Genomic DNA, 17,167 nt, shown 5'->3' on the forward strand with positions numbered 1-17,167 from the left:
GCGCTTGAGAAAGTGCCGCGCAATCTTTATAGACATCCGTCAGTCGGGGCTCATCGGTCAAAATCTTCCAAGATTTACGCGCGCGTGTAAACGTCATGGCGTCCCACTTGCCCTTCCCCGCCCCCGGCAGCTCACCAACAGCTGAACGCCCGACCTCTGTTCCAGTATCTGGCGAGCAGCCAGAAGACGGTGACGGACTTCGTCGAGTGCGCTCTCAAGTACGCGGCACCGAAGGAGTACGCAGCCCGGGCGGCAGCTCATCGCCAGGAGCTCGTCCAGCAGGACGCTGAGGAGGCAGCGAGCGAGCAGATCGCCGTGTTCGTCTGTACGACGGCCTTCCCCTGCGTCGCCTGTCCCCTCTTCGTCTACGAGCCGAGGTACAGGCTGATGGTGCGCAGGTGCCTCGAGAGCGGCACCCGGCAGTTCGGCATCGCGGCCTGCCTCAACCGCGAGGCCAGCGCTACCAAGAGGTGATTAACCGGCTGCCAATCGCTTAGACCCTCTGCTGCGCTGCTTCTTCTTTCTTTATTTCTATCTCCGTATTGCTTTATTTCCCAGCCGACTGTTGCGCGGCCTTACGGGGCTTTCTTAGCCACTCAACTCCCCTCGAACACTCGGCGAGCTCAGACACGAAGCAAATTCATGCGTTAATTTTTTTTAATTTTTTTTTCATCGATTCAAAAATTTTCATGCGTTGGCAAATCGATGGTCGCTCGCTCGCAAACCTCTCGCATTACCAATGAATTTCACGTCTCGCGACTGAAATAGTCCGTGGACAGAATGTATTGAGCGAGCCTCTCATCATCGCCAAGTCATAGTAGACCTCTATTATGAATAATTTCGAAAGGAGAAGCTTGCCAGGCAAAAGCTCTGAAAGCCCTGGCAGTTATTTGACTAGGGTACGGGGCTGATTTATTAAATTGCAAATTGTTGTCGATCAGGTACGCGGAGTACGGCACGATGTTGGATATAAGAGACAGGGTTCTGCTCAAGGATGGCTGCAGCATATTGAGTAGTATTGGTGGGAGGAGATTTCGAGTCCTGTCGGGAGACGAGAGGGATGGATACGATACGGCGCAGGTTGAATTTTTGAGAGACACGCCGATTCCAGCTGACCAGTTACTTAGCATTGTCGAATTGCACAACAAAGTAAGTACGATATTTTGCAGATTCACTGAAATTTTTATATACTCTCTAATAGTCGCATCTAATAGTCGCCGTCCTACTTTTCTTCCTTCATTCATTCATCCATCCATTCATTCATTCGTTCATTCATTTATTCTGTCTTTCTCTCATTGCTCACGTTTAACGCTGCTTATTACTTGCTTTTATTGCTCGAGCGATACTTTCAATCGTATAACTGCCGTTTAAAGATAGATTGCTCTATTAAACAAACTACGAGACTTGACTTTTTTTGCTTTAACGGATATTTATAATGCTAAAGAGCATTGCTTGCTCAAAATTTTCGTTATCACGATAATCACAAAATCAATAACAACGCAAAAAAGACTTTCAACCGACTTTATCATTATAAAACTAGTTAAGAAAACATGTTGATCGTTGGATATAAATGCTAAATGTTATGAAAGCTCTCGCTTCGATAAGGAAGATGCAGAAAAAGTTGCGTAAAATGACCTACGACGTAAGTTGACGGACGCCAAGTCGGAAATGACTAAGAAAATGACTTTGTATTTGCGCAGGTGCGGGCGAAGAGCAAGAAATGGTGGGTGACGGTACCGCTGTCCCAGCGCTCGGAGATTCGTCGGGTATTCGGAGATATGCCGGAGGCCGAGGAGGACTGGCCCCGACTGACGGACGGGCCCTCCTGGGCCTGGTGGCTGTTGGCGATCCTGCCCCTGGGACCTCAGCTCCAGGTCGGCATCCTCGGGACGACGAGCCTCGAGAAACGGTTGCGCGCTATCGAGAAGACCCTCGATCACATGGAGCAGCGCCAGCTAAGCATCGGTCCCACGGCGTCCGAGGAGACGACAACCTCGACGAGCATCTGCAGGGACGAGAGGGGCAGTGCCATCATTGCCGGCGAGAGCCAGAGGAGCGAGACGACGATGACGACGACGACGACGACCACCACCACCACCACCACCACCACCACCACCACGACCACGACGACGATCACGACGACGACGACGACGACGACGTGAGCCACCGATACGACGCTCGTACAACGCTCCTAAGGATGGACTATCGATTGTGCGGGTATTTGCGCATCGCGTCTGCAATGACCGCTCGATTTCTTCGGAGGCATCATTATTCGGATGCTCGGCGAGTCAGTTGCGCGACTCGCTTGAGTTGTGCGACTGTGTTTACTCCAAGCGAGGATGTAGCCAATGACGGATGGCAACTATCGAGCCTTATTATGACTAATTTAATAACTTTCGTAAATTTGGTGATGCAGTAGTCGATGGGATGGATAATTTGGCGATTGAATGCATTCATCTCATAACTGAGCAGCCAGGCTTGTGTCGTTGGAGTATGGTCTTTTAAGATTTAGTCCCCACCTATTCTCATTTATGATTATGCGCATACAATAAATTGCACGGAAATGGAAAAAAATTCTTGGATCATTGGGAATGTTATAAACCGATTGGCGTTTATATTATTGGCGATGCTGCTTAAGATTGTCAGATTGACATCGAATGAAGCGAATGCGGTGAAAAAAAAAAAAAAAACAAAAAACAAAAAAAAAACAAAAGAAAAAAAACAAATAAATAAAAAAGAAAGAAAGAATTGAATTTGCCGTTACGTCCTCGTGTAGAGTAAACCTAATTATAACTCAAATAAATATTTATTTTCATAGTCCTAAATAAATATTTACTATAATTTAGACATTGTCGTTATCACTATAACTGTCTACGATTTAGATTAAGGAGTCAGCTGAATGTATTGTACTAACGATACTTCAAGATTGTTCGTGAAAATATCCGCTGCACACTTTCCTATTATGCATGCGTGAGTACTCATATGCGAAAAGACTATGCGCAGAAGTCTGAATGGATAATTAAGAAGAGAAAGATATAAGATGGAACGTATTAAAAGAGTAGAGAGGATATTATATTAGGTTGTTGTACTCGAAGTTATGGACTATATTTAAATATAATGTTGGACACTTTGAATCGGGGACTCGAGAAGGACAAAAGAATTTCCGCTCATATTCATTATTGCGCTTTTGCATGCAAACTACTGAAATTCATTCGAGGTAAAAATATATTGCCTTCTTATAAAAGAGAAAAGAAAAAAAAATTATGATAAAATAAATGATAATAGATGCTCATTGTTTAAGAATGAACTGAGAATTCGGATGGATTTTATGTACTTTGGCATATAATTGTACTTGAGCAAATCTCTACGTTAAAATGAAACTGTGAATAGTTTTCGTACTAACATAGTTTTAACGTAAATTAGCCTGGCACATACATAATCGACTGCCCACATTGTCGAACAACTAACCTATAAGTCCGTGCTTGTCAATAAAATCATTATATAATGCGCATTAATGTGAAATAGACAGTCTTTTATTCTTTCCTACATCAGCCTATCGATTAAATACGCGACTGAAAGATATTTTTTCTGCTTGGTGCATGTGTTTAATTAGCCGAGTATAAAATACCGTTGACATTGACAAACCTTCTGCAGTGCACAAAACATGAATGTCGAGGCTTTTAATTCGAAATATGTAAATGTGAATCAGGGACGTCTAGTCAAAAAGCGAACAATTGGACCTTAATGTATTACCCTCTCACGCTACTCATTATATTATAATACAAAATGCTATTATTAAATACTAAAGACGATGCATAACACGTAATAATAAAAACGGTGCTGTTTAAATAAAAAACATATCCAAATATACAAGGTCTGAGTTTGTGCTAAACATAGGCGTCGCTGACTTTCTTCATTATTTAATATACATTTGTATATCCATGCAATATAGGCAAATCTGTTCTTCCAGAATACGATGTGCAAGATGTATTGTAAGCTCGTTGAAAAATTCATTGGATCCGAAGAGTATTGAGAAAGATACACTTTCATCGTTCTTCAAAACTTATAGCATATGAAACGTATATTTCTTCATCACCGAGACTAATTGTGTCGAATTTTGTGAAGTCATTAACTTGTAAAGTATAATCATGAAAAATGTAATTCCACGTATCTAATAATCACACGTGAACATATTTGAAAATATGTACATAATATTATCATTTGTATGATGTATATAATATTCCAAGCAACGATTGTCGACATAATTAGCTTTTATATAATTGGTAATAATTTCTCTGGAATTGAAAATATGCGTAATTCTTTCTCCGTCATGGAAGAGCAATGAACGAACGAACGATTTTGCAATGTAAGTGTGTATGTAAAGACTATATAGCGTGGATTAAGGGGAAGTAAGACGTTTTTAAATCCCCGAATGAAAGAGAACGACTGCGCGTGCACGCTCGAGAGAGAGAGAGAGATAGAGATAGAGATAGAGATAGAGAGAGAGAGAGAGAGAGAGAGAGAGAGAAAGAGAGAGAGAAAAATAGAGGGAGAAAAAAAGTATAAACTGTAGATTTTGTAATTAGACTCATCATAAACCTACAGCGACAAGCAGTCGAAATGTCGATTGCCGTTGAACGTGATAAGACTGCATGCCTTTGCCCAACGTACTTTCCTGCGAATAGATACAACAATCATTCAATTCTTCTCTTTTTCCTCCTCTTATATGTATAAATAGAAAAATATGAAAAGGGGACTGAAAATAGTAAGAAAAATTATTCTCTTCGATGTCTCTTTCAGATGAGCACATATTTTTCAATGTATCTGAAAATTATGAAAAAAATTGAGTATTTTTTAAAATATTGTAAACTGTACATTTATTCAAAACAAGAATTAATCGTCAGCTTCTTTTGGTTGAAAAGAAAATTGCAATATAAGTTGACCATAATGTGACAAAACTTCTGGCAATAATGGAGTTCATTGATATTTAATTATATATCTTCCACGATATGAAATAAAAAAAAAAAAAAGAATAAGTAGTTTCTGCAAAATCATGCGTAACGTTGTATTTTAGCCTCAGAACGAAAATATTTTACAGTTTTTGCAAATCTTCTTCTTTTTTTTTTTTTTTTTTTTTTTTTTTTTTTTTTTTATCAAGATATAAAACAAAATATATCTTCAATATTAATATTAGTAAATATAAATAGTTTTATTTGCGTTTTACAAAGTTTACTCGTCAGTCCCCGCAGATATGAATGTAAGCAAATCAATTGAGAATCTACAATTCTGATTTAAGGAATTCCCTGCGTATGTGTACGCATTCACGTACACGTTGATGTCTTAGGTGATATTTATAAATAAGATGGAAGCCATTTCATATAATATAAACGAATAAGCGTGATTTTCAATTAATTTTGATAAAATCGTGTTCTAGTATGTGAAAACAAAACAAACTGTCGCTGTCGCTTTAGCTCGAATATTTTCCAAAGACGTTTGCTGTCAAAAGGCTGGATACGCATATTGTAATTTAATAGATAATTTTTTTCTTCATCACCATAAATCAATCCACCAAAATTAGTAACATATAACGCTTAGAATCCAGAATTTTTTCTATTCATTATTATGAAATGCCACCGTACGATGTGAAACTGTCAATGTATGTGTACATGAATTGATGAGATAAAGCAAGTTGGTGCTTTGGAATTGTGATTTCATCCGCCTCAACCCTTTCTATATTAAACCTCAACGACTTTTTGCGAATAGATAAAACATGAAAGAAAAGTGTATGCGCCTAAGCGCCTTGACTCCTGCAATTTTTATATATTATGATGATTATAAATACAAACATAAATCATTTGTAAACGTAAAAGGTTCTTTTGCGTTGTTCCATCGCCTTTAAGACTCTCAGAATACGCTAGTGCATAGTAATTTATTTTCACTGCTCGACCTGAAGCTCATTGAATATTTAGAGCCTTCGGAAACTAGGGACATCATATCAATCATGCAATCAAGTATTTAATAAGATATATAGAATTTACACAGACATACGTGTCAAAACATCTTTTTCTCTCTTGCTTCTACTATATGTACAAATATATATATATATATATATATATATTTGTAGTAAACTTGATATCTACCGTCAAGTAATCAAATTCGCATTAATGTTTGTGATTATTAAGAAGTTACATGTAAACCATAGTAAATTAAATAAATTTAAAAACTTTCCCTATCTCAAGAATGATGAATATATTTGACGTAAGAATGAAAAATTGCAAGCAAGAGATTGAAAGAAAATAAATAAAATGCGTCGTACCCAATCTTGAAAAGATGAATGAATTTTTTTATAATTTTTTAAGATGAGAAGTATGTTAAATTAGTTAGATATTGAAACGTAAATCGTTCTGATATTCACAAAAAGAATTACCTTCTTTGAGAATTTTCGTTATCAAAGTTTTTTTTTGTATTTATTAGGAACTCAATAAATTAATTTACATTATTACGTGTAAATTTTTTGTCTTATGCTGAATTTATTACTTGTTATTTGTTTATATTTGGAAAAGCTTTTGCATATATATATATACATAGGAATTTCACTCACATTTTCTCCTGTATACTCATCCGAAAGTTTATAAATCATGCATTGTGATATTACTGTGTAGCCTATCTTGTAATATTATTACGATTACGGTTCTATAACGAATGCTACATTCGACTTTCCATTTTTACTTTGACATTTCTATATTTATCTTCACTTCTTCATATCGAATATATTATAATAAAAATTGTGAAATCGACTGACAATTTATGATTACCTCAATTATTTCTTTTACCTATCAAATAATAATAATAATAAATTAAGAAATGCGTATAGTACTATATATATATGAGTAGAATCTGTATTGTTAAATGTTTATAGTAATTTAAAAGAGCAAAGAGAATTTTATTACTATTTTTTAATATTTCAACTTTATTGAAAATATACCTTGCAATTATTTAAACATTTAAAATACAATTCTCATTTAAAAAAAAAATATATATATATATATATATATATATATATATATATTATTTTCATTCTATTATATAAAAGCTTTATTGTAATATTCATAAAATAATTTGGAATTCATATATTAATAAATTGCTTTGATACAAACAAAATTAATTTTTAATACTTCATTCATGTTGATGCATTTATTTCCAATATATTCTTTGTGTCACTGCCAAACAAATTTTTGTTAAAAACGTTAAAAAATGCTCTTTATTTATATCTATAATAATAAACTTTTCAATTTTATGAATGACAGATTTCTACGTACTTCACACGAATCTCTGTTCAGATGACAATTCATTTATTTTTAATTATTCTGAATTATGAATAGTAATCTATCGCATTTCAAAAAGTATTCGGTTGCACCTTGTCTGTGCCGAGATTATTATGAAATAAAAGTATTGCAAGACAAGATTTGTAACATTTATCCGAACAACAGGCTACTTCTTATGTATTTGGCAATAAAATTTTCTATATAGGTTATTTCATACATATGGAAAGTATCTTATGGATCACATTTGTCCTGGAAAAAAAAGTTATTGAATTTTCCAAATAAATTCAGCAGAATTTTTTATGAAGTAAGAAAATTAACGGCGAAATTAAACAAGATTGTGGTATACTTATTAATCACAAATGGGAATATGAAAAATTTATCTTAAGCTTAATTCTATCCTCGTTGAAATTTATTGAATTATCTTGAACTTGTCATTACAGAAAAAAGAAATACGTTTTTAACCTTTCCAATTTATATATTTTGACGATTAACAAATTATTAGACGCTCAAGAACGTTGCTAATTTAATTTATGCTTTCAAAGCCAGTGACGAGGTACTTTTATTATTTTTTTCATTATAAAAACAATAAACACGATGTTAATAACACGTTTTTTCATCATTTCTCTATATTTTCAATTTTTTATTTTTAAAATTTCCATCAACGATAAAGTTTCTTTTTAAAATTCTATTTAAAATTGCAAATATATTATTTGTAAAATTCATTTTTCTCATTTAGCTATTCAACTCCAGCGATATTTTGAAAATATTACATAAATAGTTTAACGGAGAGATAAAGCTGACAGAAATGGAAAAACATTTAGGATTAAGCCAGGGCTTTAAGCAACTGGTTAAAGAGCAAAATGCCCGTTCCACGTCTAAGAAAGGTTCCAGAACTCCGGGAGACGAATTGAAAAGCTTAGAAAAATCCAGAGGCAGAAACGAAAAAATATTGCAATCCATTAATTCTAGTATATCAAGTAAATTAATGCCTAATGACATTCGTACTGTATTAAGGAAAGATGACATCGATGCCCTCATAAAGAAAGACCAGAAACGAACAAAATCTACGATTAAAGTTCCAAATGACTTTGAGGAAAAGATATTCGACGTGGCAAAAAGAAATATATTGAATGGGAAAACAACGCGCCTCACTAACAGTCAAAATTTTATTGAAAAATACGGAAGTGGCGAAGGTTGTCTAAGATCAAAATTAAGTAATGAAAAAGTGAGAAAAAATAGATGTAAACGCAATAGTGACCTGCAAAAATCTAATTATATATCTGACGATAATGAGGATGCAAACTTATATTTGCAAAATAATTATTTGAAATCTATAGTTATGAATTCTGATTTGGATGATGATACGGAGTCCGATAGTGATATAAAAGAAATAACGAAACAAACTAATTCAACAGTGATAAGTCCTAGAACTATATTCACAAAATCTTCGTACGATGCATTCAATGAATTTGAATCAAAGCCTCAGAAGAAAAATAAGAACGAAAAAATTTCTCGAGCCACAAACAGCGCTAATTTGAATGTTAAAAGCTCGACAAGCGAAAATAAAAACGATGATTCAGAAGAAAGTGGAATGTCGTATTTAATGAAGAAATATTTACAAGCGAGTGACGAAGCAGCTAGAAAATTTTCCGAATCCGCTCGTATATCACAATTTATGAAAAATTCAAGTACTCAGGCAAACATTGGTGAAAATTCGGAAAAAGGGCCCGTAAGAATGAAAAAATCCGTGTCCTCGATAAACAGTCCAAAGAGTAGTAACATTAGGACTACAAGAAATATCATTTCAAAATTGCACAGCTTCAAAAGAACATAAATTTTTTAATTGATGCATAATTACAAATTTCGAATTGAAAATCAAGAATATCGAGTATTTGAAATTTAAATGTAATGATTGAATCTAATTTATTGAATGCCCAAGCTTTTAATAAAACTATATTATTTTTTAATTTTTACCTTGAATATTTTACATCGAATGGTGTTCAATATTATCTATTAAAATTTACAAATTGTTGCAATACAATAGGAAGAAACATGCTTTTATTGAAATATAAATTTTATTATAAATTATAAATAAAATAAATTGTTAATAATTTCTTTATGAATAATAATGATTGTTATCAACAACAACGACAACAACGACAACAACAACAACAACAGCAGCAGCAGCAGCAGCAGCAGCGACGACGACAACAACAACAACAACAACAACAACAACAACAACAACAACAACAAAATATTCTCCTTTCATCGGGTATCAAATTTTTTTCTATTTAAAAGACTATTTTTTCTATTCAATAATTAACCTCGAAATTATAAAAGCCAATAGACGTAAGAATAGTTTTTGACTTATTTACTTAAGATGCATGATAATCATTTATATAATCCAACGACGAATCTTACATAACATTGTCGCGCTAAGCTTTTATCGAACGTATACGAATATTTCATTAAAAGTTTTAATGCACGGCTCGACAAAATAATGGCGATTGATTTTTAATTTTATTTACCTTTAAAAATAATTATCCTCGTTAATCGTAAGATTAACTGTAATTATCCTGTAAAATAATGACTTGGTTTTATTAATAAGTAAGTAAATTGTTTATGTTCGAAGTTTATGAGCATTTAAGGAATAATAGTGTGGTGGTAGCCTAACAGTATCTGGAAATGATTCGTTCGATAAATTATCCCTCCAAATTTATAGACAAAAATAAAAACTGATGTCCTTATGATATAACAATAATATCAATTAATTACCATAATATCTAAAGTCATTAAATTGATTAATAAAATTAACGATTAATTTTTCTGAATATATACACGTATATATTAAGGATCGAGTTAATATTTTCAGGTAATTAGACTAAAGTTGTGCATAACTTTGGCAGCAAAATACTCTATTCTATATGAGATCTTATGAGAATATACGAGAAAATATAAGCATGCATGATTGTTTACTTTCAACTTACAATTGATATTTATAAACATATAAAGTTATAAATTAAAAATCGTAATTTTGGTAAAGTTAATGCTTGTAAGGAATGTAACGAAGGCGTTTGGCGAATTAGTTGCAATATTACTTGATCAACATTTACCATAATCATCGCAAGCATATTGGCAATAATTCTTTTCGCACGGCATTCTAATCCAACAGTTCAAAAACATCCGATCAACTTTGTGCTCTTTTGCACGACATTCCGATCCACTAACAACTAAAATACATTCGCCAAAAATGTTATTACTCAGCTGGAAAAATTTGGCCAGCCAGCGTAGGACAACTAGGTGCATGCCGGCCCCTTAGCAACTCCCTTGGCGTGACATGGACGAGCCCGTTAACGTTCAACTTGGACATCCCGGAGGCCGTTAAGTAGGGGGCGCGCGCGCGCACGCAACCTAGTGACATTTGGAGCCGTAGTGTTATCGGTGCCGCGGCGAGTAGCTCGGCCCCTATAAGCCTGCGCAATGCTTCGTGGCCCCGTGCGGATCGGCGCGATACGAGTCAGTATGCAGCGGGCCGAGAGCGCGAGGTCGCGTCTCTCCCCTCGACGAAGCCACTGGCAAGTGCGCACGAGAGCATCGTCCGAGGAAAAGGAGGAGGAGGTGGGAGGAGGAGGTGGGAGGAGGTGGGAGGAGGAGAAGGTGAAGCAGGAGGAGAAGGAGGAGGAGGAAGAGGTGGGTGGAGAAGGTGGGAGGAGGAGGAGGAGGAGGAGGAGGAGGAGGAGGAGGGGGGGGTGAAGCAGGGGGAGAAGGAGGAGGAGGAAGAGGGGGGGGGGGGAGGAGGAGGTGGGAGGAGGAGGAGGCAAGAGTTCAGCGTGGAGGTGACGGAGGAGAAGCCCGAGCCTGGGTCAGCGAGCGATGGCGAGCTACATCAGGAGCAGGGGCTCGACCCGACAGTCCGAGTAAGTCGCCCGGGGCCGCGAGGACTCGCCTCCTTGCCTCGGCCATGGATGGCACACGGGACGCGCGGCACCATATCGATCGAGGGCGCCCGCACGAATGTGACGTTGCGTGGCCGTTGGGCGGCCCCTTGTCACCGCCAGGAGCAGCGCCTATCGTTCTCGCACTCGACCGCGGAAGTGCCGAGGTGCATTGTTTGTCGGGGTTGGTGGGGCATGGGGGAAGGGGTGGGGCACGCGAAGGAGGCATGGCAGCATGCGTTCCTTGTGCGAGACGCAAGGCTTTTGAGGCTAGACGCGAGTGAAGGATTCGAAGCAGCGGCTGTGAGGTAGAACGATCGATGGTAGAACGGAGCGGATGATTCGCGAGAGGTATTTGTGAGGGTCGGGGGAGTGGAAAGGGTTGAGCCCAAAAAGTAGTCTACTTGTGATCTACAGTTACTCGCATTCGGTCGACGTCCTTCTTTGTTTATATTTTAACGGACCTCTTAATCAACGAAATTGAATCTTAAAAACTTATATTAATAACACTAATTAGCTGATTATTCGCGAGATTATTTGCGTTGCGTGTGGAGAGTCGTAATAGTGTTAAAAGATCTGTGGATAACGCGCGAAACTTTTTGACCGATAAATTTTCAAATTACTTTAATGCCTTGCATTTGAGATTTATTTAATTGAGAATTCGTTTTAGCGAAACCATGGAGGACGAAAACGATGAAAGGGATGATACCAAAAGGTATGTAAATATTACAAGTCTAATGTTTATAAATGGAGTGATACGAATTGACATATAACACAATTGACAAATTTTCATATTGATAGTTTTTTTTTTTTTTTTTTTTTTTTTTTTTTTTTTCTCTGTAAAGAATGAAAAGAAGGCTTTATAAGAATATTTTATTTCATATAGAAAGTCTAGGAATTTGAGTGAGAAGAAACGAAGAGATCAGTTTAATATGCTGGTGAACGAGCTCGGCAATATGGTGAACACAAATACAAGAAAAATGGACAAATCTACGGTCTTAAAATCTACGATACTCTTTCTAAAGAATCATACCGGTTTGTAATAAATGCATTGTAATAGCAAGATAATAATATTATTACACAGCCACTATAACATCGATAATACTTATAGAATTGGCAGTAAGGTCAAGAGCCCACGAGATACAAGAGGATTGGAAACCTTCCTTCCTATCGAACGAGGAGTTCACACATTTAACCTTAGAGGTATGGCATCTCGATTAAGCGAATAGTCGGAGATTTGAGTGCGCGTTAACGAGAACGAACAAACACTATTCGAGACAAATGATAACGGCACTTTGGCATCTTAAATATCCAGCAATATATAACTTTGAAATTTCAGGCACTCGATGGCTTCATAATGGTCTTCTCGTCGTCGGGACGAATTTATTACGTTTCTGAGAGTATAACGTCGCTTCTGAGTTACCTCCCAAACGAGCTCACTAACTCAACAATTTATGAAATAGCCTTTCAAGAGGACCAATCACATTTGTATAATATTTTGGCTAACGCTGCGAGCGCCCGAGAACAAAGTAGTATCAAAAAGGGTAAATCTTACCGTCATTTCGCCGACATATTTTAATTAACGTCGATTAAAATGCGCATTTCTTACAGAGCAGCAAGTATCGTTTACGTGCCATATTAAACGAGGGAGTCTAGATTTTCGGGAAGAGCCGATATACGAGCTTGTGCAATTTGTTGGATACTTTCGTAAGTTTTTCGTGAATAAGAGTGTCAGGGTTATCGTTATGCCTCGTCCTTATCCACCAATACATCTATTATTATATCATCGGCTTATAATGCAATATTACATTATAATACACATCTATTAGAAATATTAACTAATATTGCAATAACTATATCAACTTTTTCTATATCCTTGTGGGTAAAGTATTAATTGGGTAAATCGATAAATTCGATTAGAAAATTTATTTCGTCTCATGCTGATTTTGGTAGTGCTATTGCTATTCGCTAGGCATGAGTCCGTAGAATGTACATTCCCCTAGTGACTGTTAAAATGTTGTACTTTACAAGAATTTTATTTTTAACATTAGGATAAATATTTTCTTACAATTCCAGGTACGAAAAACGATGGGGATACCGATAATGTTATTTCAACTAATAGATTTGGAAACAGCGTCGCTGGAGAAGCTAAGTAAGAAAGTTTTGACTTATGCCCGTATCCGTTACTTTTTTACCTTTTGCAAGCTACTGATTTATTATGAAACTCTTTGTTATTGTCCGAGCAGAACAGTTTTCGTGTGTACTGGCCGTCTACAGATGCCACAATTAATACGAGAAATGTCTATTGTGGATAATACGAAAACGGAATTCACCTCTAGGCACAGCCTAGAATGGAAATTCCTGTTTTTAGATCACAGAGCACCACCAATAATTGGATACTTACCTTTCGAAGTACTCGGCACATCTGGATATGATTATTATCACATAGATGATTTGGATAAAGTTGTAACTTGTCATGAGTCTTGTGAGTGTTTGATACATTCGTCTTTTGATGAAAAAAAAAAAAAAAGAAAAGAACCTAATGCGACGTGAAATTTAAATTTTTCAATAAACAGCAGTAAGCGAATGGATCGAATTAATGTCTGGAAATTTTAATTGCTCATAGATTAATAATTACATATGCCAAAGCATCATAAAAGTTTTCCCATTTGATTTATAAATTTGCCTTTTGTTCATTTTAAACTAATTATTATTGAAATAACGAAAGTTTTGTTTTTTGGAATTTTTATCAATCTACGCTTAAATACTCACGGATAAAAAAATTGAATTAATTATGCAAGTTGCTTGATCGATACGCGTGAAAGTGAATTTATTTGGAAATAAATTTGGAAAGAAATTTACCTTTTGTTCATTTTAAACTAATTATTATTGAAATAACGAAAGTTTTGTTTTTTTGGAATTTTTATCAATCTACGCTTAAATACTCACGGATAAAAAAATTGAATTAATTATGCAAGTTGCTTGATCGATACGCGTGAAAGTGAATTCCAAATTTATTTGGAAATTCTATGATTCTGAGAAATAAGCATCGTACGCTCTTATAATTGCATAAATTAGACATACGCATTTTCTATTTCGATACTTAATTACAAGATTATTAAAACAAGTATATATGTATGTATAGTTTTGAAAATAATTATTAAAGATAAAAAAAAAAGTTAATATTTTCATGTACAGTGATGAAGAAAGGCGAGGGCACATCCTGTCATTATCGATTTCTTACCAAAGGACAGCAATGGATTTGGTTGCAAACGCGTTTCTACATAACATACAATCAGTGGAATTCCAAGCCAGAATTCATCGTGTGCACGCATCATGTTGTTAGCTACATTGATGTGATTAAGCATATGAGAAGAAACGATGACGATTTCTCGAGTTTCAGAGTGCAAGATGATTTAATGGTGTCGTCGAAACGATCACAGGTATGAAAAAACTATATCCCTTCTCTGGATCCGTGGGAATAATTTTCATACTTATTCTCCTCCCTATTGTCCATAAAATTCATAATTCCAAGCCGATTAATAAATGGTACGTTTAATGCAATTCCTTATGCATAATGACCGAGTAATTGAGTGAAACAACTGAATTTCAGAATACACCGAGCCAAATTCGTACGCCCTCTTGGTCTTCGAAATCCGCGAGAACATCGCGGTCGGTGATGACGATGCGCTCGCGACTTCGACACCAAGGCGACGAATCCGACACTACTTCCGTCTCCGCTTGCTCACAAAGCTCACGATCATTCCAAGCTATTTCTCAGCCAATTACAAGGACGAGACTTCCTTCCGCCAATAGCTCGACGAATTCCAAATCAATTATACCAAGCAATGAGAACAGATTGTCCGAGACTTCGCATCAGCAACAAGAACAAGCACAACCGACGTATCACCAGCAGACGCAACAACAGCAGCAGCAACAGCAGCAACAGCAGCATCAACAAATGACGCAAAAGTTGAAAGTTGAGCAGCAGCATTTTACGGATTTCTTGGAGCCGACACAACAGTACTCGATGGTACCCATGGAGAATGTCGTAGGAGGCGGGTACTCAGGATCGACCGATGCATCTCTCATTGCGCCACTTCAGGCAAACGAGGTACAGCCGGCATTGCTCTATCCTCATACGATTCTTCTCAATAATTTTTATATCGCACGGCTACGATTGTACAATGTATAAGACTAATATAATAAATAAGACTTTAATACGTTGAAAAATCAGCATTGTCAAATACTTACTTGGGTCCCGTATCTTTCTCATTATATTCAATATCGTTAAGAAAAATAGCAATTCTTAAATGTTTTGATGCGCGTATAAGGATAATATTTACATACCATAGAGTATAAACAATTTTTATTAGCTTGAATGACATGTTACAAAGACATATATTTCAATAAAAATGTGAGCAAAAATGGCGTATCCGAGACGGGATATTATATTATTATAAATAATAATTGACTCTAAATTGCCTCGCAGATTCTCCATCAGCAAGGATTATTAATGACTCCGGTTCAAAATCAAATCCAAGATGAGCTGCAACGTAAGCACGAAGAATTGCAACAATTAATAGTCCATCAGCAAGAAGAATTACGAAGAGTATCGGAGCAACTGTTGATAGCTAAATATGGAATATTTTCACCATTACTGAATGTAATGAATTTTATAAATATTACGACATATGTTTATTCTAAAACTATACGATTTAAATACAATATTTGCTAAAGAATACTTAACTCTAAGTCACTATGACGAGACAAATCATTACGGCTGCCCCATTTAACCGATAATAATCGATCTCGATCAAAATCCAAATCTTTTCAAATAACTTTCAAAATCACATTTAACTTTTAAAATTCAAAGAAATGTCGTGTAGAAAAGAACGAGTACTCGTGATCCTTGTATGATATAATGGACTTATCTAGCTTCTCTATCTCTCTCTCTCTCTCTACAATTACAGGTTGGTGTACCCTATGGCGCGAATCACTGTCAGCAAACGACTCGTTGCGTGAGTACAGCACATCAGAGTGTATCGGGTGTCAGCGTCTTCCCAGTGCCCATCACGCTACCCGTAAACATTGTGTCACCAGAGCTTTTTCCGCACTCGCTACCGGGAAGTGCCGTATCGGCATCGCCAATCCCAACTCACAGCAACATTGTTCAGATGATGATGCCACAGCAGGAGCAGCAGCAGCAACAACAACAACAGCAACAACAACAGCAGCAACAGCAACAACAACAGCAGCAACAGCAACATCAGCAACAACAACAGCAACAGCAGCTCGCGCAACCACCTAATCAACAGCAGCAGGCGGAGGAACCAGCAACGAATCTAATTGGCTTCCAAATGTGTCAGCAAAATGATCTGATATATGCAAACATCGATACAACGCCAAACCAACAGCAAAGGCCAACGTGAAATGAAGAGGAAAAGTAGGGCTCGTCGTGAGTATTTTCATCGCAGGCTTTTAAGTTGGTTGAATGGAGTCTTCATAAAATTGAGGGTAACAAAGGTGCTTCGTTATCAATTTTAATGATAAGAGATAAGCATAAGATGTTTTTAGTATATAGAGAAGCTGTGTAATGTCAATTGCGAGTTAATAACCGAGTTGGTTAAATGTATAAAAATATTTCCTTACAAAAATAAGGTGCTTGAAATAAGACGAGACTCGAGTAATTTTATAGTAAAAAATTGTGGCAATGCAGTTATTCGATATTTAATAAACGACTCGGGTTTTTATAAAATTCTTCAAGCCCAGCGATTTTTACCATCATATATATACAGTATCGTAATGAAAAATAATTCATTTAATGAGTTAATATAATTATTGGTGATAAATTAATTAAATTATTCATCGAACTTGCCAATATAAAATGCCAGATAGCAGATTAAG

General features: G+C 36.2%; 3 protein-coding genes across 3 annotated transcripts in view; all 3 read left to right on the plus strand.

Moving 5' to 3' along the window:
• The window catches only part of LOC105367692 (LON peptidase N-terminal domain and RING finger protein 2), a gene marked incomplete at its 3' end in the record, with an annotated part of 65,572 nt that extends 63,491 nt beyond the window's left edge, over window positions 1-2,081 (plus strand). The window contains exons 8-10 of the mRNA XM_011506461.1: window positions 166-470; window positions 942-1,149; window positions 1,701-2,081. Coding sequence (XP_011504763.1) covers window positions 166-470; window positions 942-1,149; window positions 1,701-2,081 — 894 coding nt within the window. The remainder of the gene's footprint in view (window positions 1-165; window positions 471-941; window positions 1,150-1,700) is intronic.
• A 5,991-nt stretch (window positions 2,082-8,072) lies between these two features.
• LOC105367468 (uncharacterized) lies at window positions 8,073-9,160 on the plus strand. Its single transcript, XM_011506188.1, has one exon. It carries the CDS (start codon window positions 8,131-8,133, stop codon window positions 9,157-9,159), a length of 1,029 nt encoding a protein of 342 aa, XP_011504490.1. The 5' UTR covers window positions 8,073-8,130; the 3' UTR covers window position 9,160.
• A 2,610-nt stretch (window positions 9,161-11,770) lies between these two features.
• Clk (circadian locomoter output cycles kaput protein Clock) lies at window positions 11,771-16,692 on the plus strand. The gene is made up of 11 exons (XM_011506189.1): window positions 11,771-11,975; window positions 12,147-12,295; window positions 12,372-12,463; window positions 12,600-12,804; window positions 12,872-12,967; window positions 13,337-13,412; window positions 13,507-13,745; window positions 14,459-14,703; window positions 14,874-15,374; window positions 15,753-15,926; window positions 16,234-16,692. Exons 1-11 carry the CDS (start codon window positions 11,938-11,940, stop codon window positions 16,690-16,692), a joined length of 2,274 nt encoding a protein of 757 aa, XP_011504491.1. The 5' UTR covers window positions 11,771-11,937.
• The last annotated feature ends 475 nt before the right edge of the window (window positions 16,693-17,167 follow it).

The sequence above is a fragment of the Ceratosolen solmsi genome, unplaced genomic scaffold (assembly GCF_000503995.2).
Source record: "Ceratosolen solmsi marchali unplaced genomic scaffold, CerSol_1.0 scaffold7, whole genome shotgun sequence".
NCBI lineage: Eukaryota > Metazoa > Arthropoda > Insecta > Hymenoptera > Agaonidae > Ceratosolen > Ceratosolen solmsi.